At 43.6% G+C, this 13,063-nt stretch overlaps 1 protein-coding gene across 2 annotated transcripts in view; it reads left to right on the top strand.

Annotated features, from left to right (window-relative positions):
• The window catches only part of BAZ1A (bromodomain adjacent to zinc finger domain 1A), a 59,240-nt gene extending 49,949 nt beyond the window's left edge, over window positions 1–9,291 (top strand). For both annotated transcript variants that reach the window (XM_088529233.1, XM_088529234.1), the window contains 6 exons: window positions 3,109–3,356; window positions 3,460–3,686; window positions 4,826–5,310; window positions 6,012–6,157; window positions 7,848–7,935; window positions 8,276–9,291. In XM_088529233.1, coding sequence (XP_088385359.1) covers window positions 3,109–3,356; window positions 3,460–3,686; window positions 4,826–5,310; window positions 6,012–6,157; window positions 7,848–7,935; window positions 8,276–8,466 — 1,385 coding nt within the window. In that variant the 3' untranslated portion in view covers window positions 8,467–9,291. The remainder of the gene's footprint in view (window positions 1–3,108; window positions 3,357–3,459; window positions 3,687–4,825; window positions 5,311–6,011; window positions 6,158–7,847; window positions 7,936–8,275) is intronic.
• Window positions 9,292–13,063: the final 3,772 nt, after the last annotated feature.

Raw genomic sequence — 13,063 nt, 5'->3', positions numbered from 1 at the left:
GCAGCCGTGCGTTAGACACGGGTAGCGCGCGTGCCATCGCTGTGCTCCCCTTCCTCATCATCCCCGACGGCTGCGTGAGGCTGCAGAGGCGGGGGGGAACGGGGGTGTCTCCTGATGAACCTTCCCTGTGCGTGTTTGCTGTGCAGAGAAGGGCAGGGACCAGGGAACGGTACCCTAATACCTTGTTTAAAAAGTGCCTCGGTGCCTTGTATGTGGAGCATCTAAGGTTCAGCGTGGCTCTTGGAAGGATAATTTCATCCAGAACGTCCCTGCACAAAAGCATCTCAGTAAGGACAGACAAGCCAGTTTTCTTGGTCCCCGTGGACTGCGCTCTTGAGGACGCTGCACCCCGAGGTGTTGGGAGAGCCGTGACGTTAGTGAGCAGGGAAGCTGCCTGCCGGGAGTGGGTCTGCTGCCAGGAAGCTGCTTCTGGAGCCGCACGGGAAGGGGAGGGAGGGAGCCCCGGAGGGAGCCGGGGCGAATCCGGAGCCACACGGTTACTCTGCTCTGCAGCGCTGCTCTGCCCTTCCCTGGCTGGGAACCACCGCTCTGGCCGTGTTTGTAGGCTAAACAAGTAGGGGTTATTCAAACTGGCATTTTAACGTAAAAATCCACCATGTTTCAAAAAGGTTTTTGAAATAACTTTGTTAATTTAATGTCAGGTAATGCAGAAGATAATAAAAGGAAGCAAAGGGGGGATAAAAAGAGGAAGAGAGAGGAAGACCAGACTAGTCAGAGAGATGGTAATTTTTAAATGTTTGCTTATATTGATAAGACTTAGAAAGCATTGAATATTTCGTATCTCTTTTCTTTTATTATTTTTCTTCACCTTAGTAATTTTCTAGCGAGTAATTCTCTTGCTTACATTGAAAGAATTGTAGCTCTGAAACCAACAGTTTAAACTTTATTTGAAATAATAAAAAATAGAGCTTAAAGGTAAAAGAAAAAGCTTTTTTCAACCTGATATGAGGAGATGTTTTTTTTCTGTTTTCTCTGTGTGTAGTTTTATTATTTATTTATTTTATTGGGGGGGGAGCAGAAATCTGCATATTCATAAACTATTTTTTAATGCCCTTGGTTTTTGAAACTTCTCAGCATTTAGCAGCTGCATATTATTTTCTAGAAATACTAAAGCAAAAAACCATTCCCTGAACTCAAGTAGCTTTTGATAAATGAGTGTGTAGATGTGTCAGAAAGTCTTAATTTGCATTTAGCAAGGCTGCGGAGGGCTGAGCTGAGAGAGGGGCATCCCACTGAGCAATGTAGAGCTGCTCAGGCACAAAGGAAGAGGCCATTTCTCCCTCAGAGTTAACAGTATAAATGGAAAAGATGATGAATGGAAGAAAAGAAGTGTTATTTTGGTTTTACAAATTGGGAACTGAGACTGCGTGTTGTTTGGCAAGTGTTCCTCCCAGCAGCAGGATATGCTGGAGCAGGCCCTGGTCAGTAATCTCTGCATCTTTATAGCAACTGCAATTGTGCCCCTGCAAATACTTGTCATGTTGTGTGAGGATCTATATTGGTGAACTGATCCAGGTTAAAAATAACTGCTGAAAAAATTAGTTGGTAACACTCAAGCTGCCATTTTCAGCAAAAGAAGCACTATCTAATATATGCGCTTAAGATAAACTGGGTTATAGAAATCTGTGGAAAATCTGAGAGCTGATCTGTTTCTCCAGTTGTAGCTAGTGCAGCAGTTATGTACTAAACTACTAGTACAGTGATAGTGGGGTAAGCAGCTACTTTAACTTCTTACTGAATTTTAAATATTACATTGAAAGCTATACTGTAGAGATGTACAAAGGAACTTGTTCATTATCCTTGAAAAAACTGAATTTGAGACAGGAAATCTAGGCATAAAGTAGTGGAAATCCAGGTTTGTATCTGCAGCTATGTTTTATTTGCCAAGCTGTGCTGCCTATTTATCCTCTCTTCCCTCATCATTGCTCCTGTGCTGCTTGCTGCTAATGCAAATGTATGCAAGATTAGGCAAATCCTGGCAGAGAGGAGATGAGAAGGCAGAAAAGCCTTGCTAGGAGAGCAATTATTCTCATTTTTGTTCTTTCATTTTATTTGTTATTAGACATTTTCCTATTTCTGGGGAAAAAACAGACAGCTGCGTTGTGGGTCTTTCCTGTGCCCGCTGTGACAAGGAGGGCGGGCAGGGAGGCGCTGGGCACTTGAGCGTGTGGTTAATCAGCACCAACAACCAGGATGTTGGTTCTGAAAGGCAAATCTGTGAATGTTTCTGTAACCAAAAATACCGCTGTGTGTTTTTCCCTCTGCTTAAACTTTCTTGCCTTAAAATGCAAGAAGTCAGTTTCACCATTTACACAGGAGTTTGCTTTCTGCTTAGCAGCAGTGACACAGGATGTAGTTTATACCTTCCCATTTCTATACATGCTCAGATGGCCCATTTACCTCTGTAGGTCCCAGCTGCTCCTTCCTGTTCTTACTGCCCCTTTCACTGTTCTATACATGTATTTGAATGACCACTTCAGTGGCCTATATAGAAAACCAGACCTGTTTGAAAAATAAGACAGTTTTTCCTCCTGGCCACTTTAGAATATTTCTAAACTAAACTGGATCTGATATCTTACTTGTTTTGCCACCAGGTGTGTACCACGGCATCAGATGTGCTATCTGATAGGAGTAAGTGGAGGTGGAGACAGCCCTGTAAGCTCTTTGTTGCCAACAAACTCTATTTAATGCCCAGTAGTTTCTTTAACTATAATTTTTTGGGGGATTTGATGTCTATAGACAAGGCAAAGTAAATCAGGAGAACGGGCTTGTTCTTTTTTTATACATTCTTAACTGAATCAAGCTGTTAGATTTCCATGCAGGTTGATGTCTGAGGGAGACTTGTTTCTTACTCGCATGTCCTGTATGTGTGCAAGTGCTAAGCCGAATTGGTATCGGAAAGCAACAGCTTACAGGTCTGGAAATGGTGGAGGAACTAAATATTGAAAACTTAAGATAAAGGTTATAATATTATCCCAATTTACTGCTGCATATCTATTTGAAACACAAAGCATTACCTCATAGTCTAGAATAATCTGGGTGTTTGAACAACAAGTTTGATCCTGCTTTTTCTTTCTCTAACGGAAGATGCCAGTGATGGTGGACGATCCTATAAAACAGTTCTGGATCGCTGGAGAGAGTCGCTTCTTTCTTCTACCAGTTTGTCCCAAGTCTTCCTTCACCTCTCCACGCTGGATCGAAGCGTCATCTGGTCCAAGTCCATTCTCAATGCGCGCTGCAAAGTGTGCCGGAAGAAGGGCGACGCGGAGAGCATGGTGCTGTGTGACGGCTGCGACCGAGGCTATCACACCTACTGCATCAGGCCCAAACTCAAGGTATCTGAGGGAAGAAAGATGTTTCCTTTTCATACAAAAAATGGGAGTAGTGTTCACAGCTAATGGCATCTTCCTAATGCTTTCTTTTTCCTCCTGTTACTAGGTTATTCCTGAAGGAGACTGGTTCTGTCCAGAGTGCCGACCGAAGCAGCGCTCCAGGCGCCTCTCCTCCAGACAGAGACCTTCCCTGGAAAGTGATGAAGAGGCTGCTGAGCGAATAGAAGAAGGGGAAGACGGTGCAAACTATGATGAAATGGGACAAAGTGAGGAGGAGGATTATGAAGATGAACAAGATGAGGAGGATGAATCTCAAGAGGAAGAGGAAATAAGGTAAATAGAGATCCATTAAAATAGTTTTGTGTAGGAATACTTTGGCTAGTACGTGTTAGGAAAATTTCACATCAACATATGTCTCAGAAAATTCAGTTTGAAAGAGATGCAAGCAGAGGGGCTTGTTATGAAATTGGCTCTTCTGCTGCGTTTAGTTCTGGTCAGAGCAAGGACCACTGGATGTGGATTCATTTTCCAAGGTGAGAGTTGCAGCGTTGGGTGTGTGGGTGAGAGACAGCCATCGGGTTTGGGTTCTGTGCAGCTACTGTTCTGAATTTAAATTCCGGAGTGGAAAGTGGAAGGAGTCTCACAGAGAAGATTTTCTGAAGAAAATCTAGAGATTTTTTTTTCTTTTGTCTTATGTTGAACTTTGGGTCACTAGATGCATAAGATTCTGAGTAGCAGAAAGGGGAAAAGACAATCCGCACAGGACTACATCGCATTGCTGTACAGCACAGTAGCTGCTTTAAAAACAAACTAAAGAATCCCATTTGACAATTTCAGTGAAGTAATGAATTTGACATAAATGTAAGATTCATAAATGTTGAAGGAAACTATTCTGATCTATGAGACCTTTTCTTGTTTTCTGTGCAGTCATTTGAATTGACTGAAACAAGATCATCTGCTCCGATAGTTGGGATTCAGTAGCTGGAGAGAGCTTTGCAACTCCTTGGGAAGTAAAATTTGTATCTGGGATCTTTCTTATCTATTGTAATGGCATGAAAATCCTAAGTGCCAGTTACAAAACCAGGCTAAAGCCTAACTTTTATGTCTAAGTTTTTAAAACTTGAGTTTACTTATGTAACTGGTAATATTCTTCACAAATCCTAGTAATGACAGTTGCTGCGAAAAATAATGAGGCAATGTAAAGGAATTGATAGATGATACCCCAGGTAATGAACTTGCATTGCCTGAGTTAGAATCCTGAGAATTTCTCTTTAATGAATCTGCTGCTCATAATAATTAATTAAGAAACTTGAGCGCAGTATTCAAGAAGGGATAGCTGGATCATAGTTAAAGCCTGACTGATCCAACCTTGAATAGTTGCTTTATTTTTACATGCTGAATCAGAAAATTGAAAGATAAGCGGGGAGTATAATTTTGGGATAAATACCATCATAATTATCCTTTTTTTGTAGCCCGTCAAAGCAAGGAAGACCCCAAGTCAAGTTTCCATTGAAGATGAGAGCAGCCAAACTCAACAATCCTTTCTCCAGCCGGAACTGCCAGCGCCCGGCGAGATACGCGGCGCGGAGCCAGCCAAACACGCCCAAGCAGCCGGGCTCCGCGGCCAGGGGCACCAGGAGGGGCCTGAGGAAAGTGAAGTCGGCCCCTCCGTCGGTGACCAAGCCCACGTTAAGACTGCACAGCCGGACCACGCGCCAGAGCCAGGGCTCGCTGCAAGCAGATGTGTTTGTGGAATTGCTCAGTCCTCGAAGGCGGCGGCGGGGAAGGAAGAACGCTGATAACGCGTCCGAGAGCAGCCCCTCCAGTTCTCTTGGGTTTAGAGTTGTTGATGCTCCAGACTTGAACGAACGGCTTAGAAAGTACCCAGTTTCTGCTTCAAAACTTTCTCTTCCTGTTAGCGAACCCAAGAGAAGAGGCAGGAAACGACAATCCACAGGTTAGAGACATGTTTGTCTAGAATGAAGAGAGCTCAGTTCCTTGCTAAAATAGTCTCATGGTAGAGGAGAAAAGACCAGAATTAGTGAGAAATGCTGCTGGAAGGAATTTTTACCATTTTCAGCAAGACAAACAAGGCAGAGCTGTTTTCTCCCCATTCTTTTTTTGTTTTTGGAGATACTCTGGTATTAATGATTTCAGTATCCAAGTTTTCCTTAAGTGGGAGCTGTTAAATTTATTATGAACATTAGACTAACCAACTGCCCTGTAAGTCACTTTAACGGATGCAGTAAAGTAGTAATAGAGAATGAAAAATAGCACATGGTGTCCTGCTACACAGAGGTCCAAAGATTAAAAAACCTATTTCATCTTTTAACTTTCTTTTTCATAATGTTAAGGCTAAAATTTCTCTTACTGTAACGTAGCCATTTTTGGAATCTATCTCTGATTGCTGTGAGCAGGATGAGGCAGCCAAACACAAGAATAAGAGCCGGGTGTCTTACCACCATACCAGGTGACGTGGTAAAGGAAAGGAGCCATTTCCAGATCAGGAACTGAGATATCAAATTGATGATACAGTTTCTCACTTTTCCCAAGAACAACTTGGATTGTTCTTTGAGTGCAGAATAATAGTGTTTCACTTTCTTCTGATTTTACTCAGTGTGCCTTGTTTGTTCCTTTGTTTTTACCTGTTTATTTCAGAGTCATCTCCTCAAACCTCGTTGAACAGGAGAAGTTCAGGACGTCAGGGTGGAGTTCATGAGCTCTCGGCTTTTGAGCAGCTGGTGGTAGAGCTGGTACGACACGATGACAGCTGGCCTTTCATGAAACTGGTTTCCAAAATCCAGGTAACAGATACATTACTGCATGGGGAACGATAACATTTGCTGCCAGTAAAACTTTTAACTTATAGTATTGCCTAGGCAGTGGGATTCAGGTAAGCTCTTGGTTCTCTGCTCAAACACTTGGTGGTGCTACAAAGAGGTTTTTTGTTGGTGGTGGTGTGGTTTTTTTTTTTTTTTTTTTAACCTTCCTGACAGGTTATTGTGAAAATTATAATGCTGCCTGACATCAACTCTGTGCACAGGCAGCAGACATAGTCTGGCAGCACTGGCCTTTATTTTGAAGTGCTCTATTAAAATTAACAGTAATAGATGGTAAATGAAGACCTGAAACTCTTGAGCCACAGATATGAGTGGATTGGAAGTATCAGTGTATCTGGGCAAAAAGAATGATACATGATTGTGAATGAAAGATATAAGCACAGAAGAGAAGGAGAATTTTGAATGAAATTGAGAATAATGTGCAGTTACTAGAATACTAGATTTACTTTAAGAAGTGTAAGAATATGGTTGAATTATGAGGCAACTTCTGCAGGATGGAGAGGCAAAATTTCCTTTTCATCTGGAAAATAAACTAGAGATATTTCAGTGCATTCACATTTGTTTGAATTAAGCCCTAAAGGATAACTTCTACTTGGTTGAAAAAGAAAAATGGGTATCTGATTGCCCCAAACTTTCTTCATCGGTCTAGAAGTTTTGATTTAAACTTCTCCCCGCCTTTAAGCCCACATAAAGAATGCACTACGTGGTGAGAGTGTCTAGCAAGCTAGAAAGAGAAAGCACTTTTCTTTCTGGTGTTTGTGTAAATGGTACTCCAAAAGTGAAAGGGGTGAAAAAAATATTTGACCTAATTCCAGATCTCTACTAATTCTTCCTCTAGGTTCACTGGCAAGTTGCTCTTGATATAGTTAAGTCACAGGCCATAACCAAGATTTGGGGTTTTAAAATATCAATGATGGTGCGGGTGAATACTTCGTTTTTGCAGGAAGACCACATGTGGATCAGTTTGTGCTTTGAAAAAGATACTTTTTTTTCCCTCCTGTTCTGTGAGTGAAAGGAAGGTACCTTAAGCTTGAAATTGCCTACCTGGAATTCCAGATTTGTCATGCAGATGATGAGTGCCTGTAAGGGTTAAGTAACCCTGTTCCTCTCTGCACTTCTGTCACACAAACCCTGTCCCATCTGAGTGGCTCTTGTCTCTGGTACTTGTGCTCTCAGGACATTCTCTTCAGCAGGACTAAATGGAAGCCCAAGAAACAGGAGCGTGACGGGGTGAAGAGTCACAGAGTAAGAGAGACTGTTATTCATGGTGAAGGAGCCTCTCGTATTGTCATATGCCACAGAAAAAGGAGGTTTAAAATCTTGGAAACCAGTTGTGCTCTTGACAGATGTGGACAGCTGGAATTCCATAATGTTTGCCTGTTTGTGCGGTTTTCCCTTCTACAGTTGTCCAAAGGATGTTTAGAATTAGATGTACTTAACTGAATCACTGAGTAATACTTGTGGTCGGCTGCTTCAGTGTTTTTAAAAAGTGGAAAGCCATACCTGGAAGCTAGTAGTCTATTCAGTCTATGGAGGCAGCTGCTTGGGATCTTTCTATTTATTTAAAAAACAAAATACTTTTTGCTAACGTCTGATTTACTTTATGTAAGTTGAAATTTAATCTTCCATTTGTTTGTCTTTGAACTTTTTAAAGGTACCAGACTACTATGATATCATCAAAAAACCTATTGCCTTAAATATCATCCGTGAAAAAGTGAATAAATGTGAATACAAACTAGCATGTAAGTATTAATTACTGAAGAAGGTAATGAACACTGTTGTCTTATCACTTTAAAATATTTTCTTATCTGGAAATAGAGTTGTGTCAGAGGATTAGGAGGCTGTAATTGTGTTTTTGAAAGAATGCTTAGGTTTTTCTTAAGTAGGTTTTGTTGAATATAATTCTTGTACTACCAAAACAAGTGATGTACAGAGAAGAAACAAGCAGCTGAGAAACTGCAGGTAATTCCTGCAGCCTTTTCTGTCAGTGGATCGCCTTGACCAAATATTTGAGACGGGATCAGTTGCATTTGTGTGATCTGTTATTTCCACGCACTCACCTATTTGTTTTTCCCTTGCTAGCGGAATTCATCGAAGACGTTGAGCTGATGTTTTCCAACTGCTTTGAGTACAACCCTCGTAACACGAGCGAAGCCAAAGCTGGAACCCGGCTCCAGGCTTTCTTCCACATCCAGGCTCAGAAGCTGGGCCTGCCCGTCGCGTCCGGCACCGTGGACCACGGCGCTCCCCCTGCCAAGAAGTCGCGGATCTGACCTCTGCCTTCCAAAGGATTTTCTGAGGGAATCTTGTATGTTCATTAAAATGAAATGTTAAATCATGCAGTCATCATACCTGTATAAAGCAATAACAGCTGTTTAACCACCTTGAAGTGTGGCCTGCACTATATTCTCAATGTAATATTAAGCACTCAGGAGAATGTAGGAAAGATTACCTTTGCTACAGTTTTATTCAGTGTCTAATTATTTTGATAGATGTACTGGATACAGTACTGGTTTACAGAGGTTTTGTACATTTTTAATACATTCATGTGTCCAGATATCTTCCGGTGATATGCTGTTTCCTGCACCAAATGACCTTGTTTCGTTCTCTAGATTTTCTAGGAGCTGTGGTATTGAGGGCTTTATCAACTCAGATAAAATCTTCTGCTGTAGCACAGTTGAAGAAACTGTGTGTGTGTTTAAAACTCTTTGCAGCCTGTCTTTACAACACTACACATGAATGAGTACAATTGCATATCCTTTAAGTACTGTACCAGTGCTGGCTGGAAGCATTCAGTCTGAGTTTATTAAGTAGATATTTATTTAGCATTCAAAGTAATTTGTGAATTTGTTTTGTATTTATAAAATTTGTACTTGGGGATTAAAAACAAAAACAAAAAAAAAAGAGAGTTCCATAACTTTTTTAATTTTTTCCTGTGTTTTTGTTTATTCCTCTCTAACTTCTTGATGATCAATCAATAAATACCTTCCCCTCTCCCTGGCAGTTCTTCTAGCAATGAGTAATTTACAGGACTGTATTATAAGTTTCTATGTACAACTTTCTAAGTGTACAAATAAAATGACACATTTTTCAAAGTATGTTGAGCTTCTGAAATTTACTTACAAACTGCCATTCTGCTACCTCTCCTGTTATCCTAGTGGAGAAGCTGCTAAAAACCGTACGAGGTTTGGGTTCAACCAGCATTTTCAGCAGTTGCAGCCATGAGCAACTAACTGATGCGTAAGTTCATCCATGTCTCTGTGAGTTTTATGCCTTTTATTTTAGTTAGGATATTCTAACATTGCAATACCTTATAGCTTTGTTTGGAGGGTAGGAAGAACCTGCAAGGCGAGGGTTTTGCTGCAGATATTTCCTGTTCTGTGCCAGGTTCTGCTGCAGCGGAGGCCTCTGAGCGCTGCAGACCTGGGTGGCTGTTTGCTCTTTCCCTGCGAGTTTCTTCTGCTGCTGCGGCGCAGTCTGAGGAAGGGTGAGAGTGGAGGCCCTGGCGAGCCCAGGACGGGGGGACGGGTCAGCTCCACGCTTGAAAATGAGCGGAGTGACGAGGGGGCTGTTGTCTAGAAGGGTCTGTTGACACTTCAGTGTCTCTGCGTTTTACCTTGTTCATAGTTCACATCTGTCTTATGCCTGGATGAAGGACATAGAGGTGTTTGGCCTTTCCACCACAGAGAATGTTAAAACACTCTAAAATGCAAAGCAAAGGGCACAAGATGTCTTTGCCAGGGTGCAGGTTGTGCTCGATACCCCTGCCTGCATCTGTCCAGTCCCTAGAGGGTGTGAGCACCGTGAGCAGCAGGTTGCGTGAGCAGTTGTGCGAGTTCCTACCCGCATGAACAGCTGCCGTTGGCTTCCCTGAGCGTTTACCGGGGGCCGCAGTGAGCGGAGCAAGCCCCTCTGCGGCAGGTGCAGGGTAAGCGGTTGCTGTCCCCAGCCTGCTCCCAGCTGTCATTCCTGGCGCTTTTTCTGCAAGTTTATTTCCTTCGGTTACTTCCTCTCAGTAACACAGCTATAATTCAGATAGAGCAGGTGGGAACAACTGAGCCTAAATATCTCCTTGTGGCTCTGTTTACGTGGCTTATGCCGTCGATTTGCCATGAAATGTGCAAATCTGAGGTTCAGTGTGCTGGGGTGAAACAGGGAGAAGCGTGTGTGCTCTGCCTTCGAGCAACCGTGCTGAAATACTGACATGTTCAGTGCAAGGCACGTTCAGCTCTGGCTGCCCGAGTGCCTCTTGCTGTGCGCTTGGGCACAGGGCATGGCCCAAACCCTCCCTCCCACTGAATGGGGAGACTGGGTGCTTTTCTTGCTGCTTTTCCAAACTTCAGCTCTACTGGTTTTGAGTTATTTCCAGAAGTCTCCTGTTTCCCCCACGCCCACCTCTGCCGAAGGAGGAATTGCACCGTATCTCCCTCCTCCTCCTAGGGCCTGCCGTACTCGTGCTGCTCGTCAGCAGTTGCGCTGGGACGAGCCTGCGTCTGCCTTGCTGTGAGCACGTGCTCTCCTGGGCCTCCTCCAAAACGTGTCACCACGAGGGCGAGGAGAAGGGCTGTGTCTGTGGGAGCCCCGAGCCTGAGTTTTGGGAGGGGGTGCAGCAGTGGATGGGTTAAATGGTGCAGTTGCAGACCTGGGTCTGCGCTAAGCAGGTGCCATGTGGCTGCTTTAGCATCCAGTCCTCCTCGAGTTCAAAGTGCAGCATCTGTTTTTCAAGTAGGAAGCTAAGATGAAATTGTGAAAGTCTGTTTTTCTTGCAAGTATCTGCACTGTGTCTTGGGCTCCCTGAGCCCCAGCAGTTGCCCAGAGACTGTTGAGCCAGCTGCTTTTCCTGCTGTGCAGATTCGGCCTCTTTCGCTTTCTGCCTCTTTCCTTCGTGACAGCTAGGAAGGACCGGGTAAGAACCGTTTAAGGATTTTCTTTCGACTCTTTTTGCATGTAATAAGTCTTTTATAACCAGGCACCAGAAACCAGTCTGGTGCACAAGCTACGGGCAGGAAGAGCTCTCCAGACCTTGCAAAGCCCAGCTTGATGTAGTGACCAACTGCAGTGTGCCAGCAACCACAGACCGATGGAGCTACAATAGCCCCAAAGGGGGGATTCTTCTATGGACGTGGGTAGTGAGGAGATCCTTTGGGACACCACAAGCCGCCAGACCCTCAGCTCCAGTGACACTGCTGCTGGAGCAGTCAGCTAGGAGCCTGTGCTTGTTTTATGGGATGCGAGTTACTGAGGTGGTCACTGAGCTAACCATCTTCTTTTAATTTGGTGCTTCCTTAAGCAGCCCTCTATTAAAGCCAAAAGTCTTTGCTTTTAAGTGCTCGATCGTATGGAGCCAGTGGGGGTGCATGTGTGCAGCAGCTGCCCCTGCACAAGCTCCGGTTTCTGATAAGGGATTTTCCCATTTTGGGGCAGGCAGGTTTGAATATGTTTGGGCTAAGTCAAAGGCAGAGATGAAATGGCTTGTGCTGCAAATTAGGGAGAAATTATTCAGATGAGTTAAGCCATCATAGATGTGTCACATCTGTTCCAAAATGTGGGTGCTGAAGTAGCATCAGCTTAAAAACATGGCTGCAGAATCTGGAGGCAATACTTATTTTTAGATTGCATAGATGAAGAATTTTGTATTTTTGACTGTTTTTAAAATAAGCATCCTGCTTTTAGGCCTTTGAAAGTTACATCTCCAGTACCTGGAAAACTATGGAAAAACTGATTTAGTCAAGTTGTGCTGTGAACAAAACCCAGCTTCCTCCTGCCTTCCCCCTACTCTCAGCTGCTTCCAGTGTTCTGACCGTCAGTGGCAATGTATGGGATTGTGTTTGAATTTTTTTTCATTTTTTTAAGTAATCGGACAAAGCTCTTCTGCTATTTGTGAAACACTTCAGGCTTAGCCAGGCACCTCCTGACTGGTTCTCGGAGCTGTATTCTGCTGGCGAGATACTCCTGCTGGCCACTGCTTTCTAATTTGGAGCGTGTTCAAATACTAAACATCAATATGAAGCACCCACCCCTGAAAGGTTTTCAGTGGTGGAAACCCACAGTCCATGCTTTTTTTCAAAAAAATGCAGAGGCCAACTTTACATTTACTTCCATTCGTTATTGTATGATTTTCCTGGGTTTACAGTGCTACTTTTGTGGAAAATTGCCATCTTTATGATCCCTGCAGCTAATTCTCTCTTTTTTTTCTTAGCTGCAAGTTCTTCTTTAAAATGCTTAGGTACGAAAGCAGGAAGGCAAAAGCCTTTCCCGAGGCTGCAGGCGCAGGAGGGTATCGGCGGGAGCCGCTGCTTCCCGCCTCGCTGCGGCGCGGGACGTTCCCGGCCGCGCGGGTCACCCGCTGCTGAGGAGGGAAGTGCTGCATCGGGCCGCGTCCCCGTAACCGCAAAGGCGCCGCTCTCCTTTGGTCGCCTCCAGAGCGATTCCAGTTTCCTTTCTTAGACTTCCTTCAAAGGTCCATGAAAGACAGAGCCTTTATTCTGGCATCTCGGTGGCTCTGCTCTCGCCTCGTGTTGGTTGCATGGTGGTCACAGCATGTAATTTTGGTGCGCTGGTTTTAGTGATACCATATGGAGGAACTGAAAATCATGTTTGCTGTAGAATTTCCCATGTGGCAAAGTTATCTCTGTAGAATAGATTTGTGCTCTGGTAGGGCCACATGCAGTCGAAGAGGAGTTTTGTTGATTTGCTAGTCTTGATTTACTTTTTTATTTATGCTTTATATAGCTATTCCCTAGATTAACAGTTCTGTAAGAATATATGTAGTAATCCATGAACTTTTTTCTTTCATTCTTTTTTTTTTTTCCCCCCCTCCAGGTATCTTAAAAACCAACTTGGTTTGGACAGGACAGGGCTTCAGAGAGG

The sequence above is a fragment of the Tinamus guttatus genome, unplaced genomic scaffold (assembly GCF_059628265.1).
Source record: "Tinamus guttatus ecotype Peru unplaced genomic scaffold, ASM5962826v1 Tinamus_guttatus_pri_ptg000327l, whole genome shotgun sequence".
In the NCBI taxonomy this organism is placed as follows: Eukaryota; Metazoa; Chordata; class Aves; order Tinamiformes; family Tinamidae; genus Tinamus; species Tinamus guttatus.
Note: the sequence above shows the minus strand (reverse complement) of the source record. Positions and strands in the feature narration are given on the sequence as shown.